Genomic DNA, 15,635 nt, shown 5'->3' with positions numbered 1-15,635 from the left:
CAGTATCCGCAGACAGCAGCCCAGTGGCCAGAGTACCGACTCACAAGTCAAACTAGCGAGTCGCACGAACCAGTTCAACGTACTCCGTAAGTATAGGACCGAGTGTGACATTCTGTGGTCTGTAACCCGTGCTCCCTCTCTATGGAGATTTAGAAATGAGAAAGATTCTGACAGGAAAGATCCGTAGGCCATTGTCAATTGTGCTCCAGTCACAAACTTTTCTCACCACTGTGCCAGATCCCCTGTTCAACCCCAGTCAATTCCTCCATAGGTGCAGTGCAAGCGCGGCGCAACTTGGGCGATCCTCCAGGCCGCTCGTTGCCAAGTCACAGTTCAGAAGTGATTACCAGGGTCAATTCCTGAAGAGACTTGACTGGGTCACAACCGTCTCGGATGCAGCTGCATGCCGACTGAACCCGCGAACGCGAACGCGAAAATCGAGAGCTCGCTTGCGCAAATACTACGCATACTATAGCTCTAGGAGTACTACTAAACGGTCACTTTCCAAGTGGAGGCAAAAGACATGATTATTGCCCTCAATCGGCAGACTCAGACAAGAAGACGTAACCCAAGGCCGCAAAAGCCACGGCGTGGCCAAGTTAGCTGAGTGGCTAGGTCCCCCTGTGCCGTGCCTTCGGCTCTCGCCCGCCGCCAGCCAACTTGGTGGCATGCCCTAGGTCACACAAGTCTTCTCCAATTCTAAAGATCACATCACCTGACGATCTAGGTCTCCGATTCTCGATCTCTACTCAACTGTGACGGGAGGGGCCTCATCAAAAGTAAAGTACCAGGAATCACCACAAGGCGTTCATTCAGGCACGTCAAAGAGAGCACGAGACGGCACAGAATGGCGGTTCATTCGCAGCCGTGGCGGCACGATTCTGAGCTGGCCATGGTTCGAGACTGGTTCTATCCTGACCACGCAAAACACGATGCGTTCTCCGCCCCACCTGAGGACATGCGCCAGAGAGCTGTGGATCGAGTAAATTTGTGGCTGTTCAAGGCTGGCCGCTTACCAGCTGCGGTGGTTTCGACTGCAAGCCTGACAGAAGCATTGATCCATGACAATGGAGTGGCCCACCAGGAAGATAGGCACGGTTGTGGTGATGGTCCTGGAAGAAGAAACGTGTCTGAGCCAGCCTTGCAAAGCATCTATGCCATGGCATTCGCCAGGTTTGTCAATGGATTTGTGGATCGTGACGTTGCTCGTTCTCAGGCCGCTGCGCTTGCATTGGATGATTCAAGGGGTCCTGGTGCAACCACTGTTACGACATCGTCTCTTGCTGGACAGTCCGCGTCTTCGACAGGCAGGGGCGAGAGCTCCATGTATGCCCACGCCGTGACGATTGGCATGCCCGAGGTGTTCGTGGACCTACGACATCAAGTCACCCATGGCGACTTGCCTGGATTGTACTACTTGCGGAAGATGGCCTTGCAGGCCCTGCAGTGGTTGTACCAAAGATGGTGGGTGAAACACGCTCAAGCAAGTCCGGCAAGGGCATTGAGAGAGCAGGCCGAGCGTCATCAGCTTTGTCTGGAGATGAAAGCCAGGAGGGACGTTGATGAGAGGCAGGATGTTGAATTTTCTGTTGATGGGGTTGCAGAACGACATTCGGCAATGATGCAGTCCAATGTCCTCCCCTTGGAGGATGTCGGCTCCTTTCCGACCTCGAGTCACAAGCGCAAACGGGACGGATGAATGAGATGATGAAACACAGCGTGAGTGCCCAGGACCGTGATACCTATCTCACTAGCTGTCCGCCACCACCTGATTCTTACCATTCATACTCCAAACATCTGAATCTCAGCATCTTGATCCAACAGCGTTGAAGGTCATGATGCATGCATTACCTTTGCCGTGAGAAGAACGGTAGAACGACAAACAAATCTCTCGGCATCTTTGTTCTCGACGCCAAGAAGCGATCTCGACCAGTTCTTCCGACACATGGTCCTTTACTCGTCTTCAATAAACATGATGAGTTGCGTCGAAGCATAATTCTATACATGACGTCAAGTCGCGGCTTCCTTAGTGCGTCGTCCTAGGAGACAGTTATTGTCATGTATACATGCTTCTCTCAATAGGGTGGCTATGCCCATGTCTCGGAAATTGTTGCTGGACTTCCAAATCAACGGCAATGGAGAAAGCGAAAGATATTTCATGTCAAGTCGTTGAAGTTGCGTCAGGTAGCAACGAGCACTTCTCTGGTCCCTTTGACGAATCCATAGTCCTTGAGGTCACCAACCAGATGAGCGGATTGCTTCGGCACTCTTATCATCGCCAAATCAAAATCGAATCGCTTTCGGGGCAGACGAGAAAGTATCTAGTGGAGTTTGAGGACAAGAATGTGTTCACCATAAACAGAGTTGAGGAAGAGAGTCAATCACACGTCAGGCTAGGCACAGTGTGGGTAAGTATGACTAGGGACAGAGTGTGTCATGGATAGATATAGGTATCATTTGTGGCTATAAGAGATATCTGCAAGAGTGCTGCCCAATGGTGCCTAGAGCCTTGCAGCCTTATTCCCAGGAACAAGATATTATTCAGCCTTGTAGATAATGGACAGAGCACGTGAGCAGTGGTTCCGTGAGGTCGGACATCACTCCAAACCCCAGAAACATCACTTCACAAACACCGTTGTTCGTCATCGCATGTAGCCTGTCAGTCGCCGCCACTGATCTTGTTCGTCTCTTCCCATCTGTTTGATATCTTTTCGCATGGCTGTCAGTAACAAGATCAGTAGACCCTATGCCCGACCTCATTCACCAACGCGTTCCTCACCTCCACTGTCTGCCTTTCCTGCACCATGAACAACCTCCCGGCAAGGGCAACTCAAGGCCCATTAAATGACTTTCCTTCACCATCCGCCACTCCTCAGTTATACCCTACCCTCACCAAAGCCATATCGACACTCGCCCTTCTTATCCTGGGCTATTATGTGGTTTCGCTCCTTGACGCCTGGCCGTCAACCCTACAAAGATCTGCTTTTGAAATAGCGGCCTTCCTCCTTCCCTCACGTATTCTCTACGCCATGCAGTATACCATGGTCCGCCTCGGTCGCTTAAACCCCGAAGATGCCAAATTTAACCGACGAGACTACGGTGATTTGCACGCCAAACAGGAAGCCTTGAAGACAATTCTCGGACACCAGCCTATGCCATTTATCCTTCATCGTGTCCGCAGTCTGTCAAGTAACTCCAGCGTAACCATACAATCACCTATTGGTACAACTCCTCCTGGCCTAGGCAATTGGGACAATTCATGCTATCAGAATAGTACGCTGCAGGGCCTAGCCTCATTACCGGCGTTCCTCAACAGCCTTGAGTCAAGCCTAGACTTTTGTAATCAGTTCCCTGTCAACAGTGAGACACATCGTGCGTTGGCAGGCTTTCTCCAAGATCTTACGACGTTGTCCAGTTCTCGGACAGTTTTATGGACACCAAAGATCCTCAAATCGATGGACAGTTGGCAGCAACAGGATGCACAAGAGTATTTTTCAAGAATATTGGAAGCAATTGAGAAAGAGGCTATCAGATCGGTCAAAGCTTGTCAAACGTCGTCTCAACCTGGCCTGGAGTGCGTGCAAAGTCTCTTTGCTGGCGGCAAAATGCCCACAGCAACATCAGATGACATACAGGAGCAATCCCGGGGGCAAATTCCAAAAATGGCCCATGGTGTCGAGTCGCACAATGTCTTACGCGATATTCGCAGCCCTCTAGATGGTCTGACCGCTCAAAGCCTGCGATGTACGACCTGTGGTTTCACTGAGGGACTGTCTTTAACACAGTTTAACTGTCTTACATTGAACCTAGGTCTCAGAGGATTCGCCACTCTGGAAGACTTGATCGATGACTTCACCGAGCCCGAAGAGGTCCAAGAGGTGGAATGTGACCGATGTACAAAGAACGAGCGTGATCGAGTCACTCAAGGACGTGATAGCACAGATGCGATCAATGAGTCAAATCAGGAGCACGGGGGAAAGCTCAAGCCGGTTTTGAGGACCAAGCTGAAACAAATCACTCTCGCCCGATTGCCAAAGGATCTTGTCCTACACATCAATCGCAGCATCTTTGACGATTTTGGCAATCAACGAAAAAACAGCTCGGCTATCAAATTTCCAATCTTTCTGAGCGTGTCGAATCGATGGAGTGTACCTCTTGACAATGGCGAACGCCAGAATCAAGTCGTGTATGAGTTGAAGTGTGTCGTAACTCATTACGGGCGGCACGACAATGGGCATTACATTGCATTGGGCAAAAGAGATAAGGACTGGTATTCGTTCAATGATGAAAGGGTAACCAAGATCAGTGAAGAGGAAGTCCTTGGCTATGGCAACGGTTTCATGTTTTTCTATGAAGCAGTGACACCGGAACCGGCCATGCGCCCAATTGTTGAGCAAGAAGCAAACATGTCAGAAGCTAACATGTCGACTGAAGTGTCTCACGATGAGGCGAGAGTGATGGGCGCGAGAGGAGAGAGTTCGGAGATTGACTCTGAGACTGTGGACTCGATCGTAGTGGAAGAAAGTGCTCCTGCGACTGCTACAGATGGAGATGAGACGCAGGTTTGCCTCGCACCAGCACCTCCTCCGCCACCTGAGTCGATTACACAGGGAAAAGAGCTGGCCCTGGATGAGAGTCCGCCGTCACTGCCGGACGAACCAGAATCGAAGGGCATCCCAACAATGCGGACTGCTTCAGGTTTCCTAGACCAAGGTCAGGAGGCCATCCACCTTGTCAAAGCTCCAATTGTGCAGAGACTTTGAGCAAGGATATTAACTGTATACCAGGTGTTAATGACGATTACGAATAATGATATGATTACTGAAATAAACACTGAAATTGAATTCGACCTTGAAAACACAGTGGAACCTGCTGTCTATCAAGAGTGTTGATGAGTTGTGTCGAGGTGGAGTGTTTTCTGCATCGAATATAATAATATTGCCTTGTGGAGTTGGGCAAGAGACGGTCGGCGGTGTCACTAATAAATCTTCTCCCATTAGGCGACCCTTAGTCACAGCGTCAATAGAACAGCCACTGGGAGATGAGCGAAAGGCTGCCCTTTAGGTTCAAGGATCGGGAATAGTTCCCCACAACCTCAGTAGCCCTGATGAAAAGATAGATGAGGGGGGCCGAGAGGCCCGTGAACACTGATGCCTTGGGTCAATTTATTTGATTAGAGAGGCAGATACTCCTCCCAATCTGCAGCTAGGGCTCATCTTCAACCATGACAAGATCTCTCTTCTTACTTCCCTACAGTTGATTCTTTGATAGCACAAGTGGCTCGGTCGCGACTTCCTCACAGCGACTCGCTCTTTCTGATCGAGACAACAACCATTTTGGTAACTTGCGATGACGTCGGCAGGTGCCCCTCAGTTCAGTCGCGCCCTTTCAGAAAGCCTGCCTGAAGATGTAAGCAACGCATCTCGATCAGCAATCCACGCTGATCTCCAATCTCGCCTATCTTTGGGGACTTTGACTTATCTTTGTTCTAGTTGCACAGTGGCTCCAGCAGCGAGGATGAATACAATCGCAAAATCGAGGTCCGTTACCTATCTCACTGCCCCTCAGTCGTCCGTTGCTCGCTGTTGCTCGTTGTTCGACCTGGCCTTCCAGCCGTCACGACTACTGACATTCCACTCCACAGGTCGTTTTTGAAAACGATGGCGCCCGTCGACGGAAATCTTCCTTTGTCCTTGCCGAAACGCCAGCGACCGAAAAACCTCCCCGTCGACATGTCGACCGAACCTCGTCGCAATGCCTAGTGCATAGTATGGTCGAGAAGACCTTCCTCGGTCTGCAGCCAAAAGTCGAATCCAAACTAGAACAGATTGATGAGAATGAAACTACAAGAGTATCTTCGCGCAACGGACAAGTCGTACCCAGAGACGAGGTCAGAGCGACCCAGTCCCGGTTACTCACCAAGAAGCAGCTGAGCGACATGGCTCTCAGTGTTCGCTCAATGGCAAAGAGGTTGGGCAATCTCAAAGTCAAGCTCAAGATCCGTTCGGTATTCCTTCTCACTAAGGCCCATGACAAGACTTTGATCGGCAAGACAAGAGACGTTGCAAGATGGCTCCTCTCGAAGGATAGGTCTGTTCCATATATTGTCTATGTCGAGGACACCATGAAAGACAACAAAGTTTTCGACGCAAACAGTCTTACCGCCGAAGACCCTTCATACACTGAGAGATTGAAGTACTGGGACAATGATCTGGCCAAGAAACACCCTCACTTGTTCGATTTCGTGGTCACCTTGGGGGGAGATGGGACCGTGTTGTATGCGAGTTGGTTGTTTCAGAGAGTCGTCCCGCCCGTCTTGTCATTTGCTCTCGGCTCCCTAGGGTTCTTGACCAAGTTTGACTTCAACGACTACCAAAACACCCTGACACAGGCATTTAGGGATGGTGTCACCATTAGCCTGAGGCTACGTTTTGAAGGGACAGTTATGCGATCTCACAAGAGAGATGATGATGAAGAGAAAGACTTGGTGGAAGAGTTGATCGGAGAAGAGGCCGATGACCGAAAGACTCACAAGCCGGATCGGAATTTTGAGATTCTTAATGACATCGTAGTCGACCGCGGCCCAAATCCAACCATGTCTACCATTGAACTATTTGGCGACGAAGAGCACTTGACCACTGTTCAAGCAGACGGAATATGTGTGGCCACACCAACTGGCTCCACCGCTTACAACCTCGCAGCTGGTGGCTCGTTATGTCACCCTGAAAATCCTGTCATCTTGGTCACTGCGATCTGTGCTCACACCCTCTCTTTCCGACCGATTATCCTTCCAGACACCATTGTTCTCAGGTTGGGCGTTCCGTACGATGCAAGAGCTAACTCCTGGGCCAGTTTTGACGGACGGGAAAGGTAAGAGACTAAAGCCCACGCAAAAACCTGACAAAGCTAATTGCATTTTTAGAATCGAGCTATTCCCTGGCGACTATGTGACGATTTCTGCGTCCAGATATCCCTTTGCCAATGTAATGCCGCCAGGCCGCCGTAGTGAGGACTGGGTCAACAGTATCTCGAGAACTCTCCAGTGGAACTCGAGACAACGACAGAAGGCTTTCCAGGAATGGGATGAAGGCGCTAAAGACAAAAAGATTGCAAGGAGAGATCAGCAAAAACGAGAACAAGTGGCCAAGGAGGCGAAAGAGACCAAACAGGACTACTTTGGCGCTGAGGCACAAGATGAGGCAGGTGTGTGGCAAGACAATAACAGCGGTAGTTGATCGCTACTTGAGAAAGCCTTGAGAAGCGAGCTGCTTTTTGCTATCTCCCGAATCATGAAAATGAATAGAATATATATGTAAGGAAGAACGAGGCTGAAGAAATGCTTCCACCAAAAGGGGCTCGCTTGACCTTCCCTGGTCTTCTTGTACATGCGACAACCACTGAACTTCCAACGTCTCCCAGACTCGATCGATTACCCACCGATGCAACCATCAACTATTGCCCCAGCGCGCACGACATCTTGAGAAGCAACAATGATAGTCTGCAGGTAACCGACATCATCGACCGTCTACACAATGGCGGCTCTTCCACCCAACCTCCTCTCCGGCTCCTCTCATCCATCCTCCCACACCTCTTCCCCCTCCCGCCATCTCTCCCAATACTCGACTTCAAGCAACCCTCTCGTCAGCGGTACACCCACACTGAACACCTCGTCCTCCACACTGCGCTACCCATCCACGCGCAAAACCATCTACGACCGTAACCTCAACCGCTCCCGCAATGCCGAACTCTCCCGCGCCAGCTTCGCCTACTTGTTTATGGAAATGGTGTCATACGCCCACAAACGAGTCAAGGGCATCCAGGATTTTGAGAAGAGATTAAGCGAACAAGGTTATCCATTAGGTCTCAAACTACTCGACCTCCTCCTATACCGCTCCACTCCAGCCGGCAGCTCGAGTTCCAGCTCTTCCACGAGCACTTCTTCATCCTCATCCTCTTCCAGTAATGCCACCCGGCCACTACGCTTACTCCCGCTCCTCACCCTACTCACCACTAAGCTCTACCCGCTCTTGTTCTCCCGTCCAGCCGATTCTCTCGAACAATCTACCTCCAATCCAGGAGAATATATGATTATCGATAACACTCCCTTAACGAACCATTATATCTCTGTGCCCAAGGAAATGAATCAGTTGAGTGTCGCGGCCTATATCGCCGGTATTATTGAGGGAGTGTGTGATGGCGCGGGCTTTCAGTGCAAGGCTTCCGCTCATAATACGGCGACTGATGTCTGGCCAAATCGAACGGTGTTTTTGATCAAATTCGAGGATCATGTTCTGGAGAGGGAGAAGGAGTTGGAGAGACAGGGTGTGAAGTGATCAACCAGAACTTCCGGAAACCACATATCACACAGATGAGGAAATGCTGCTGTCCCAACGATTGCTGTGGCCAACAGTGCAACCTCTTGCGCCGGCCGTCTTCTTGTCGTCTCAGTTTAATTGAATGGTATTCAAGCGCCACGATCAAGCGACTTATGGCTCCAGACAGCCCAGGTCATTCGTAGGCATGGAACCATCAACGCAGATCGATTTTTGCTCTCGTCAAGAGACTATCATCGCACGGACCCCGATGTTGACAAGCCTGGACACATCATTCAATCCGGTGTCAATGCAAGCACAGAGAGTTAAGACCAGACTCAAAGTCTGAACATTACAACCGCCGCTCAATCGAACCAAGTCGATCCAACACCAGATCAGTCATCCATGCAGCAGAATCGTCACTGGAATAACACACGGCACGAGTCAACGTGGACCAGCATGATCAAGCCTCGATCTCGCTTTACGTTAGAGGATGTCTAGAATTGATCTGCCGATTGAGGTCATGCATGAGCGAGCTCTTCAAGAGTTACAATCATCCATATGAGCTTATCTGTCTGGTGCTCGCTAGACAGTTCCAGAGCCAAGGCTCGAGGAGCAGAAATGGCGTACGATACTTGGTATCTCTTCCTTGTGAAGACTGGATGGGTAGGAGAGCACGCCGACCAAGATATTATAGCTGTTAGTGCAACGGAGACGCATTAGGTGTATCCATCATGTCAAACAGCCTAACATCGAGACAGATAGTACTATACTGTACATTCATACACTAACTCTACACCGAGATATATTTTCATGGAGACACAGGCCGTCGCCGATCTCTGTCTCTATCTTGATCTCGGTCTCGATAATCATCATCAACATGTCGTCGTCGTTTCCTCGACTCTGGCGATTGTGAACGTGAAGGTCGACGTCGACGAGGTGAATGAGATCGCTCGCGAGAGCGAGACCGTGCTCCACCTCGATCCCGATTCTTCCTCCCACCACCCCCACCAATCGAACTTGCATTCGCACCAGTCGGACCAGATGGGTTAGATCTTCCTCCACTTGGACCGCCTCGATCACGGTCAGGTAAGAATCTCTCGTCTAAACCTCTCGTGTCGATATCACCCTGACCACGACCGCCGCCGCCGACGCCGCCTCCTCGATAATCTGAACTCCCTCTCCATTTCTTAACATCATCGCCAAACCTTCCCGTATCTTGACCTTTTAGATCCGTATACCTCGTTCGACCTTTCTTTCCCAACTTGGTCATATCCCTCAATTGCATATACTCCGGCAGGAGAGACTTGTCCGAAACCTGATCTTCGAATTTCGCTCCCATGATATCACGCCGTTTCAAAATCTCCGCTGCCTCGTCGCCTTGGAAAAACGCTCCTTTGTGGTGATATCGAGCCATATACTGTGCTTCTGTCGCCGAGCGGTTGGCTTCTTTTTCTTGTTTTTGGTTATTGATGAACTCGGCGTCTTCACGTTCTCGTTCCTCAGCGGTCAAGTTTCGGCGACGTTCGATTTCTTCGATTTCTTTTTCTCGTGCGATCATGGCTTCGCGGTCGCGTTTGAGACGTTGCAGTTCGCGTAGTTTCCAGGCGGCGTATTCGGCGGCCGGGTCGAGGTTGTCGGTGTCGTCGACTAAGGAGTCGGGGTCGAGATCGTCATCGTCGTCCCATGCTTTTTTGCCGAGGAGGCGGGCCGCAGCGTCCCGTTCGAGTTTGTCCTTGATTAATAGTTCCGCTTGGGCGAGGCGGCGAGCGGAGTCTTGCTGAGACGGGTCGGTGGATATGGATGGGGAGTGTGAATGTGAATGTGAATGCGAGGGAGGCGCGGGTGTGTTTGAGTCGTTGGCTGTAGGTTGATCGGTCTTGTGAGCTGGGGGAGCGAGGCGGTCGGATTTCTTGATGAATGTCGGGCGTTGGAATTTTCGCTGGGGGGCTTCGTCTTCGGAACTAGATGACTCCTCAGATGATTCTTCGCTTTCGTCCTCGGACTCTTCTTCAGACTCGGAGCCTTGGTCTAAATCTTCTGCATCTAAGTCTGGTGGTTTGGACCTCTGTGTCACTGCGGTCGATTTCTGGTTGGGGAGCGTTGGTGTTGATTGCGAAGATTGTTTCATGCGTGACTCTGACCCCGTCGCTACGGCTGGCTGTGTAACATCGTCCTCTGGGTCTGTGACAAATCCTTCCTCGTCGTCGTCGTCATCGTCGTCGTCGTCGTCACTTTCAACTGGCTGTCTTGTCTGGCTTTGTGTAGGTCGAGATGGAGGTTGTCGCGGCGCCAGTCTCTTTTGTGGTTGGCTGACTTGCTCCTGTTCAGACTCTTCCGACTCTTCATCTGAGGATTCCTGCTCTGCTACGGCTTTGCCGGGACGATATCTACCCACTGGTTTCGCGGGGTTCGCGGTCATGCGCTTCGACGGGTTCGGCATGGGAGGCGGCATGTTGATGGTGTTAGGAGGGGCGACTCTTGCAATTTCGGGCTTTGAGGAGATCTATCGCAGGAGATCTATCGAAGGGAGGTTATAATAGGGAGGGTAGAGCCATTGGGGCGGTTGTTGTGCATGAAGCTGTGTTGTGGTCGGGTGGTGGGTTGTATGATGAAAGTATCAGAAGAATCATATGTCGGCACTTCCTCGGTAGAAATCAGAGTCGAATAAATTTCCCAGGCCACTTGGGATCGTGATTTGTATTGCCCATACTATTACTTGTGCAATCTATTCGAGCGCGCTGTGTTGACCAAGATCTATACTAGCTTCTGAATTGATATGAGGACGGTGTTGCTCCCTTATGTCTACCTGAAGGACCAAATCCAGCAGCTCATCATAAAAGGCGTTGAAATTGAGTCTGCGCACGTGACTCGAAGTTTCACGTCTGCCTCTCCGTTCAAGACTATGACAACAGCAACAAATAAACGAGTAAGAGAGCGTCATTTCACTATGGTAGAGACCCGACTGCAATGAGATATCATGCACTATTATCAAAAGCTGAGCATTAATCATTGCAAACTCAAAGCGGGATCAAAGGCTTGGAGCGGTGAACAAGATCAGGCATATCGGCAACAAAAGTTCCCGTATTCCTCCCAACAATTCAGTTCCCCTGTTATCAACATCATGTAATCACCTTCTGCGCAGATGTCTTGAGATCCACCTCTATCAATCACTGTAGTCAAGCCTCTGTTCTTTCCTTGCGTACAACATGGCTACCGAAGTCGCAAATAATGGCGACATCGCCCATGATGTCCATGATCCTGAGAAGACTGCGGCCGAACTCGCTGATGGCATCGATCAGGTCAAACTCGATGACAAGGTTTCCTCTGGCGTCGACGATTCTCCCCCTCCCACCGAAAAGATCCCTCCTGCATCCTCATCATCACCGCCTCCTCCAGTTCTCCCTAAATCATCGGCGGATGGCTTGGTCAAGACACCTCTTGCCGCCCCTCTAGAGACATCTAAGCCCGTGCCCAGACCACCGTTGACATCGGAACAAGAGACCAAGTATGCGACTCTCCTCGACAAAGTATCTGCATGGACAGAGATACCCGAAACATCAGCACGGGGGGCTCCAACTAGCCCCTTGACGGATTCAGAGCGCATGTTTTTGACGCGAGATGCACTTCTACGGTACCTCCGTGCAACCACCTGGGATGTCGCTCAGGCTGAGACGCGACTGAGAAACACACTGATCTGGCGACGTGAATATGGGCTAGAGAAACATACAAAGGACTATATTTCGATTGAGAACGAGACAGGCAAACAGGTTATCCTTGGGTGGGACAACCACGGAAGAACCTGTCAATATCTACGACCCTCAAAACAAAACACTGAACGCAGTGATCGGCAAATTCAGCACCTGGTGTTTATGCTTGAGCGAGCCATTGATCTGATGCCCCCAGGTCAGGAGACTTTGGCCCTTCTCATCAATTTCGCCGAAACCAAATCGGGCCAGGGAGCGACAATTGGACAGGGAAGGCAGACATTGAACATTCTGCAGAATCACTATCCAGAACGACTGGGCCGTGCATTGGTGACCAACGTCCCTTTCTATATTTGGGGCTTCTTCAAGCTCATTACGCCATTCATTGATCCCTTGACTCGAGAGAAGATCAAATTCAACGAGGACATGGGGATTCATGTGCCTCGAGAACAATTATTGAAGGAAAGTGGAGGGCACGTCGAATTCGAGTATGAGCACACGATATATTGGCCTGCATTGAATGAACTGTGCGAATCAAACAGGGCCGCTGCTTATGAGCGATGGGTCAAGGGGGGCAAGAGGATTGGCGAGTTCGAAGGATACCTCAAAGGCGGCGAGGGAGAAGTCAGTCTGAGTGAGACTGAGAAGAATGTGTCAATTGAGGGTTGATGCTGAGATGGGACGATACCACGTCTGATAGATTGTACGCATGGATATGCAGCGTGTAGCATAAGGATATCGAATACAGGATTTCTATTACTGGGACAAAGGATTAAATGAGCCATGTCACGTGTGTGTCACTCGAGAGCCACGTGTTAGGCGTTAGGGGGTTTCCCGTTATCACATGTCAGACAAGGAGGGTCGCACGTGCCGGGGAGACAACCGCAGGAGCCAGCCTGAGGCACTTGGGGGGGTCGAGTTAGAGCCTGCGAAGCCTGGAAACGTGAGACCCAAGCACCCATGGCATGCCCCTCGTCCACTGGAAAGCGGCCCTGGGCGCCTGGCTGTCCCTCCATGACAGGCCAAGATGCGTGACAGGGCAGGCATCCTTATCAATGGCCGCCAGTTCAACGAGTGCTGTGGTTCCTCGAAACTTCCCAACATGTTGAGTCTGACGCTGGCACGGCTGGTCATGGTGCAAACACACGACAAGCACCAGGCAACATTCCCCTGTTGTTATCGTTGACACATTTCATTCGCAAATCTGTCCTAACACATCCTGCACAAGCACAAATCGAGCCCTGGTGACCGCCAACCATTGACAACATCCAGTCACCACACCCTGTATTGCTTGCAGCCCCTAAGTCTTCCTGCAGAGATCTAGTCAGTGTCGTGCATCCGACTTCTCCTGCTAAGGACTCAATTATCTTGTCTCTGTCTTCGTCATCGTTTTCGCTCCAAGATCCAGTTTTTTATCCAGTTTTTTATAGGCCTTGAAGTCCGCCAGGAACAAAGCTCCACCACCCACGCCTCACTAATTGGGTACAGAAGCCTTCCCCGCAAGGTCATCGCCCAGCCCGAATTCAACCCGCAATCCCATTCTTTTTAGGGGCCGAGGGGCTTGTTTCGGGGTGCTAAGTCCCTAAGCCTCACGACCCAGTGACGGCGCTAAATTCCCTCGGGCGATCACTTTCAATTTTGTCCTCAGGGCCTCCCCGTGCTCCCCGAACTGCCACGGATTGCCCACTGTGCCGCCTGCCACGGCCACTGCAACTGCCATTGCCACTTCCGTGACTGCGATCGCACCTGCCTTCCCTCCACTCCAACTACATCATTCCCTCATCCCACCATCAACCTCATTTGCCTCGTCACACAATCCTCCTCAACTGTCGCACGCTCTCTTCGCACAAAGAGGCTCGTCGCCCAGGAAGTCAAAGATTCCCTGGAGCCAGAAGAATGCATCTAGAGTCACCACGATGGCAGATAGCGCAGAGGTGACCCGGCCCCAGACCACCTCATATCCTACTTCTCATCCCACCCACGCTACCACACCTGATCCCACCCTCGATTCAACCCCGCCAAAACAAAATGGCCTCCATTCTCCTCCAACCCATCACCACCCAGCCGCTGGGGCATCCCACTCCCAACATAGTCACGAGGCCAACTTCATCCGTCCTTCAGATTTGTTGCGCCCAAAGAACCTGGCCCGGCACCCTCCCAGACCAGACCGCCCCATCGATAGAGACGAGAGGGCAGGCTTGGTAGGTCCAAATCATGGTCGTTCCTACATTCGCTCATCAATATGCAGAAAGCCATAAGAGATTTCCTTCGTGTGCGCACTTGCTATGATGTTCTTCCACTGAGTTTCAGATTGATCGAACTCGATGTTGGATTGACGGTCAAAGAGAGTTTGAATATTCTTGTCCAGTGTGGTAGGTGCCCTGTGATGTGGCCGATTATACATATATCCATTGCATACTGACTGCAAATAAAGGAATTGTTTCGGCGCCGTTATGGGATTCGAGCACTTCCACCTATGCTGGCCTCCTCACCGTCAACGATTACCTCAATGTGGTTAGGTACTACAATCTTCATGCCGACAAGTTGAAAGATATAGACAGTCTACAGCTCAGTGACCTCAGAGGTCAGTCGCGTGACTCTTTCCTATCTTCATGCACTAACTTGATTATAGTCATCGAAAGAGTTCTTAATGTGAAACCTCCAGAGACGCTGTCTGTGTCTCCAGAATGCATCCTTTACGAGGCACTCCGCAAACAATTGTCCTCTCGCGCCCGAAGAATCCCCTTGATTTCGTATGATAGCGATACACAACGATCGATGATCACCAGTGTTATCACACAATATCGCATTCTCAAGTTCATCTCCATGAACGTCAAGGAAACAGAAATGTTGAGAAAGTCTCTCGATACCATCAAACTCGGCACGTACGGTAATATCGTGCGTTGTAGCATGGATACAACGGTTCTCGATGTGGTTGACGAAATGGTCACCAAGAATATATCAAGTGTCCCGGTTGTTACCACCGAAGGTATTCACTCACCTCACACATGTCAAACGACCTTACACTGACATTTTCAGGCATCTTGTTGAACGTTTTCGAAGCGGTAGATGTGATCAACCTTCTCAAAACTGGCGATTATGGTAATCTCACTTGGACTGTGGGCAAGGCCCTGGCCGAGAGATCACCAAATCATCCTGGAATCTATTGTTGCTCACTAGAGGATGGATTGGATACATTATTTGAAACTATCCGAAAATCTCGAGTGCACAGATTAATGATCGTCGACGAGAACAACTACCTAAAAGGCGTCCTGTCACTGAGTGACATTTTGCACTATCTCCTGGTCGAGGGTCAGGAAGAAGGAAACCATGCGCAATAGAGAGTCATTAAGAGGAAGGCAATTGCATAGCCTGGCGTTTCGGGGTTCGGTGCCATGACAAGAATCAGCTGGGTGGTTATCTGCTGTGCATCTTGCAACTGGTCCTGCCTTGGGAGGCTCTCTAATGCAGTATGTAGCCAAACAGGGAGCAAAGGACGCTCGAGAGCAAGGTTCAATAATAGAAATGTTTTCCGAGTCAAGGCCGCTGTGATTCGCTATTGAACTTAAATGTGATGATGTTTTCAGATTACGAATAAGTCAGCATCCAATCTCCT

General features: G+C 50.5%; 7 protein-coding genes across 7 annotated transcripts; 6 read left to right on the top strand and 1 right to left on the bottom strand.

Annotated features, from left to right (window-relative positions):
• The first annotated feature begins 4 nt into the window (after positions 1 to 4).
• Positions 5 to 2,545, top strand: PV10_04506 (uncharacterized protein). The gene is made up of 2 exons (XM_016369066.1): positions 5 to 117; positions 188 to 2,545. Exon 2 carries the CDS (start codon positions 848 to 850, stop codon positions 1,697 to 1,699), a length of 852 nt encoding a protein of 283 aa, XP_016224854.1. The 5' UTR covers positions 5 to 117; positions 188 to 847; the 3' UTR covers positions 1,700 to 2,545.
• Positions 2,546 to 2,646: 101 nt separating this feature from the next.
• PV10_04505 (uncharacterized protein) lies at positions 2,647 to 4,763 on the top strand (the record flags this gene model as incomplete). Its single annotated transcript, XM_016369065.1, has 1 exon — positions 2,647 to 4,763. The coding sequence occupies exon 1, from the start codon at positions 2,805 to 2,807 to the stop codon at positions 4,761 to 4,763; it is 1,959 nt and encodes a 652-aa protein (XP_016224853.1). The 5' UTR covers positions 2,647 to 2,804.
• Positions 4,764 to 5,180: 417 nt separating this feature from the next.
• PV10_04504 (uncharacterized protein) lies at positions 5,181 to 7,328 on the top strand. The gene is made up of 4 exons (XM_016369064.1): positions 5,181 to 5,409; positions 5,493 to 5,540; positions 5,645 to 6,870; positions 6,923 to 7,328. The coding sequence occupies exons 1-4, from the start codon at positions 5,350 to 5,352 to the stop codon at positions 7,233 to 7,235; spliced, it is 1,647 nt and encodes a 548-aa protein (XP_016224852.1). The 5' UTR covers positions 5,181 to 5,349; the 3' UTR covers positions 7,236 to 7,328.
• A 124-nt stretch (positions 7,329 to 7,452) lies between these two features.
• PV10_04503 (uncharacterized protein) lies at positions 7,453 to 9,116 on the top strand. Its single transcript, XM_016369063.1, has one exon. The coding sequence runs from the start codon at positions 7,533 to 7,535 to the stop codon at positions 8,331 to 8,333; it is 801 nt and encodes a 266-aa protein (XP_016224851.1). The 5' UTR covers positions 7,453 to 7,532; the 3' UTR covers positions 8,334 to 9,116.
• PV10_04502 (uncharacterized protein) lies at positions 9,099 to 10,888 on the bottom strand. The gene has a single exon (XM_016369062.1). The coding sequence runs from the start codon at positions 10,765 to 10,767 to the stop codon at positions 9,124 to 9,126; it is 1,644 nt and encodes a 547-aa protein (XP_016224850.1). The 5' UTR covers positions 10,768 to 10,888; the 3' UTR covers positions 9,099 to 9,123.
• Positions 10,889 to 11,422: 534 nt separating this feature from the next.
• On the top strand, positions 11,423 to 12,788 carry PV10_04501 (uncharacterized protein). The gene has a single exon (XM_016369061.1). The coding sequence runs from the start codon at positions 11,522 to 11,524 to the stop codon at positions 12,686 to 12,688; it is 1,167 nt and encodes a 388-aa protein (XP_016224849.1). The 5' UTR covers positions 11,423 to 11,521; the 3' UTR covers positions 12,689 to 12,788.
• A 904-nt stretch (positions 12,789 to 13,692) lies between these two features.
• On the top strand, positions 13,693 to 15,604 carry PV10_04500 (uncharacterized protein). Its single transcript, XM_016369060.1, has 5 exons — positions 13,693 to 14,220; positions 14,268 to 14,391; positions 14,454 to 14,603; positions 14,652 to 15,008; positions 15,059 to 15,604. The coding sequence occupies exons 1-5, from the start codon at positions 13,936 to 13,938 to the stop codon at positions 15,358 to 15,360; spliced, it is 1,218 nt and encodes a 405-aa protein (XP_016224848.1). The 5' UTR covers positions 13,693 to 13,935; the 3' UTR covers positions 15,361 to 15,604.
• The last annotated feature ends 31 nt before the right edge of the window (positions 15,605 to 15,635 follow it).

The sequence above is a fragment of the Exophiala mesophila genome, assembly GCF_000836275.1.
Source record: "Exophiala mesophila strain CBS 40295 unplaced genomic scaffold supercont1.3, whole genome shotgun sequence".
In the NCBI taxonomy this organism is placed as follows: Eukaryota; Fungi; Ascomycota; class Eurotiomycetes; order Chaetothyriales; family Herpotrichiellaceae; genus Exophiala; species Exophiala mesophila.
This window is presented reverse-complemented; position numbering and strand designations above follow the sequence as displayed.

Bases quoted from the DNA above. Each gene is read 5' to 3' on its own strand.
- PV10_04506 (XM_016369066.1), top strand. From the start codon at position 848: ATGGCGGTTCATTCGCAGCCGTGGCGGCACGATTCTGAGCTGGCCATG.
- PV10_04504 (XM_016369064.1), top strand. From the start codon at position 5,350: ATGACGTCGGCAGGTGCCCCTCAGTTCAGTCGCGCCCTTTCAGAAAGC. The intron at 5,410-5,492 runs GTAAGCAACGCA...TCTTTGTTCTAG, and splicing joins CAGAAAGCCTGCCTGAAGAT to TTGCACAGTGGCTCCAGCAG. The intron at 5,541-5,644 runs GTCCGTTACCTA...TCCACTCCACAG, and splicing joins AATACAATCGCAAAATCGAG to GTCGTTTTTGAAAACGATGG.
- PV10_04503 (XM_016369063.1), top strand. From the start codon at position 7,533: ATGGCGGCTCTTCCACCCAACCTCCTCTCCGGCTCCTCTCATCCATCC.
- PV10_04502 (XM_016369062.1), bottom strand. From the start codon at position 10,767: ATGCCGCCTCCCATGCCGAACCCGTCGAAGCGCATGACCGCGAACCCC.
- PV10_04501 (XM_016369061.1), top strand. From the start codon at position 11,522: ATGGCTACCGAAGTCGCAAATAATGGCGACATCGCCCATGATGTCCAT.
- PV10_04500 (XM_016369060.1), top strand. From the start codon at position 13,936: ATGGCAGATAGCGCAGAGGTGACCCGGCCCCAGACCACCTCATATCCT. The intron at 14,604-14,651 runs GTCAGTCGCGTG...ACTTGATTATAG, and splicing joins ACAGCTCAGTGACCTCAGAG to TCATCGAAAGAGTTCTTAAT. The intron at 15,009-15,058 runs GTATTCACTCAC...TGACATTTTCAG, and splicing joins CCCGGTTGTTACCACCGAAG to GCATCTTGTTGAACGTTTTC.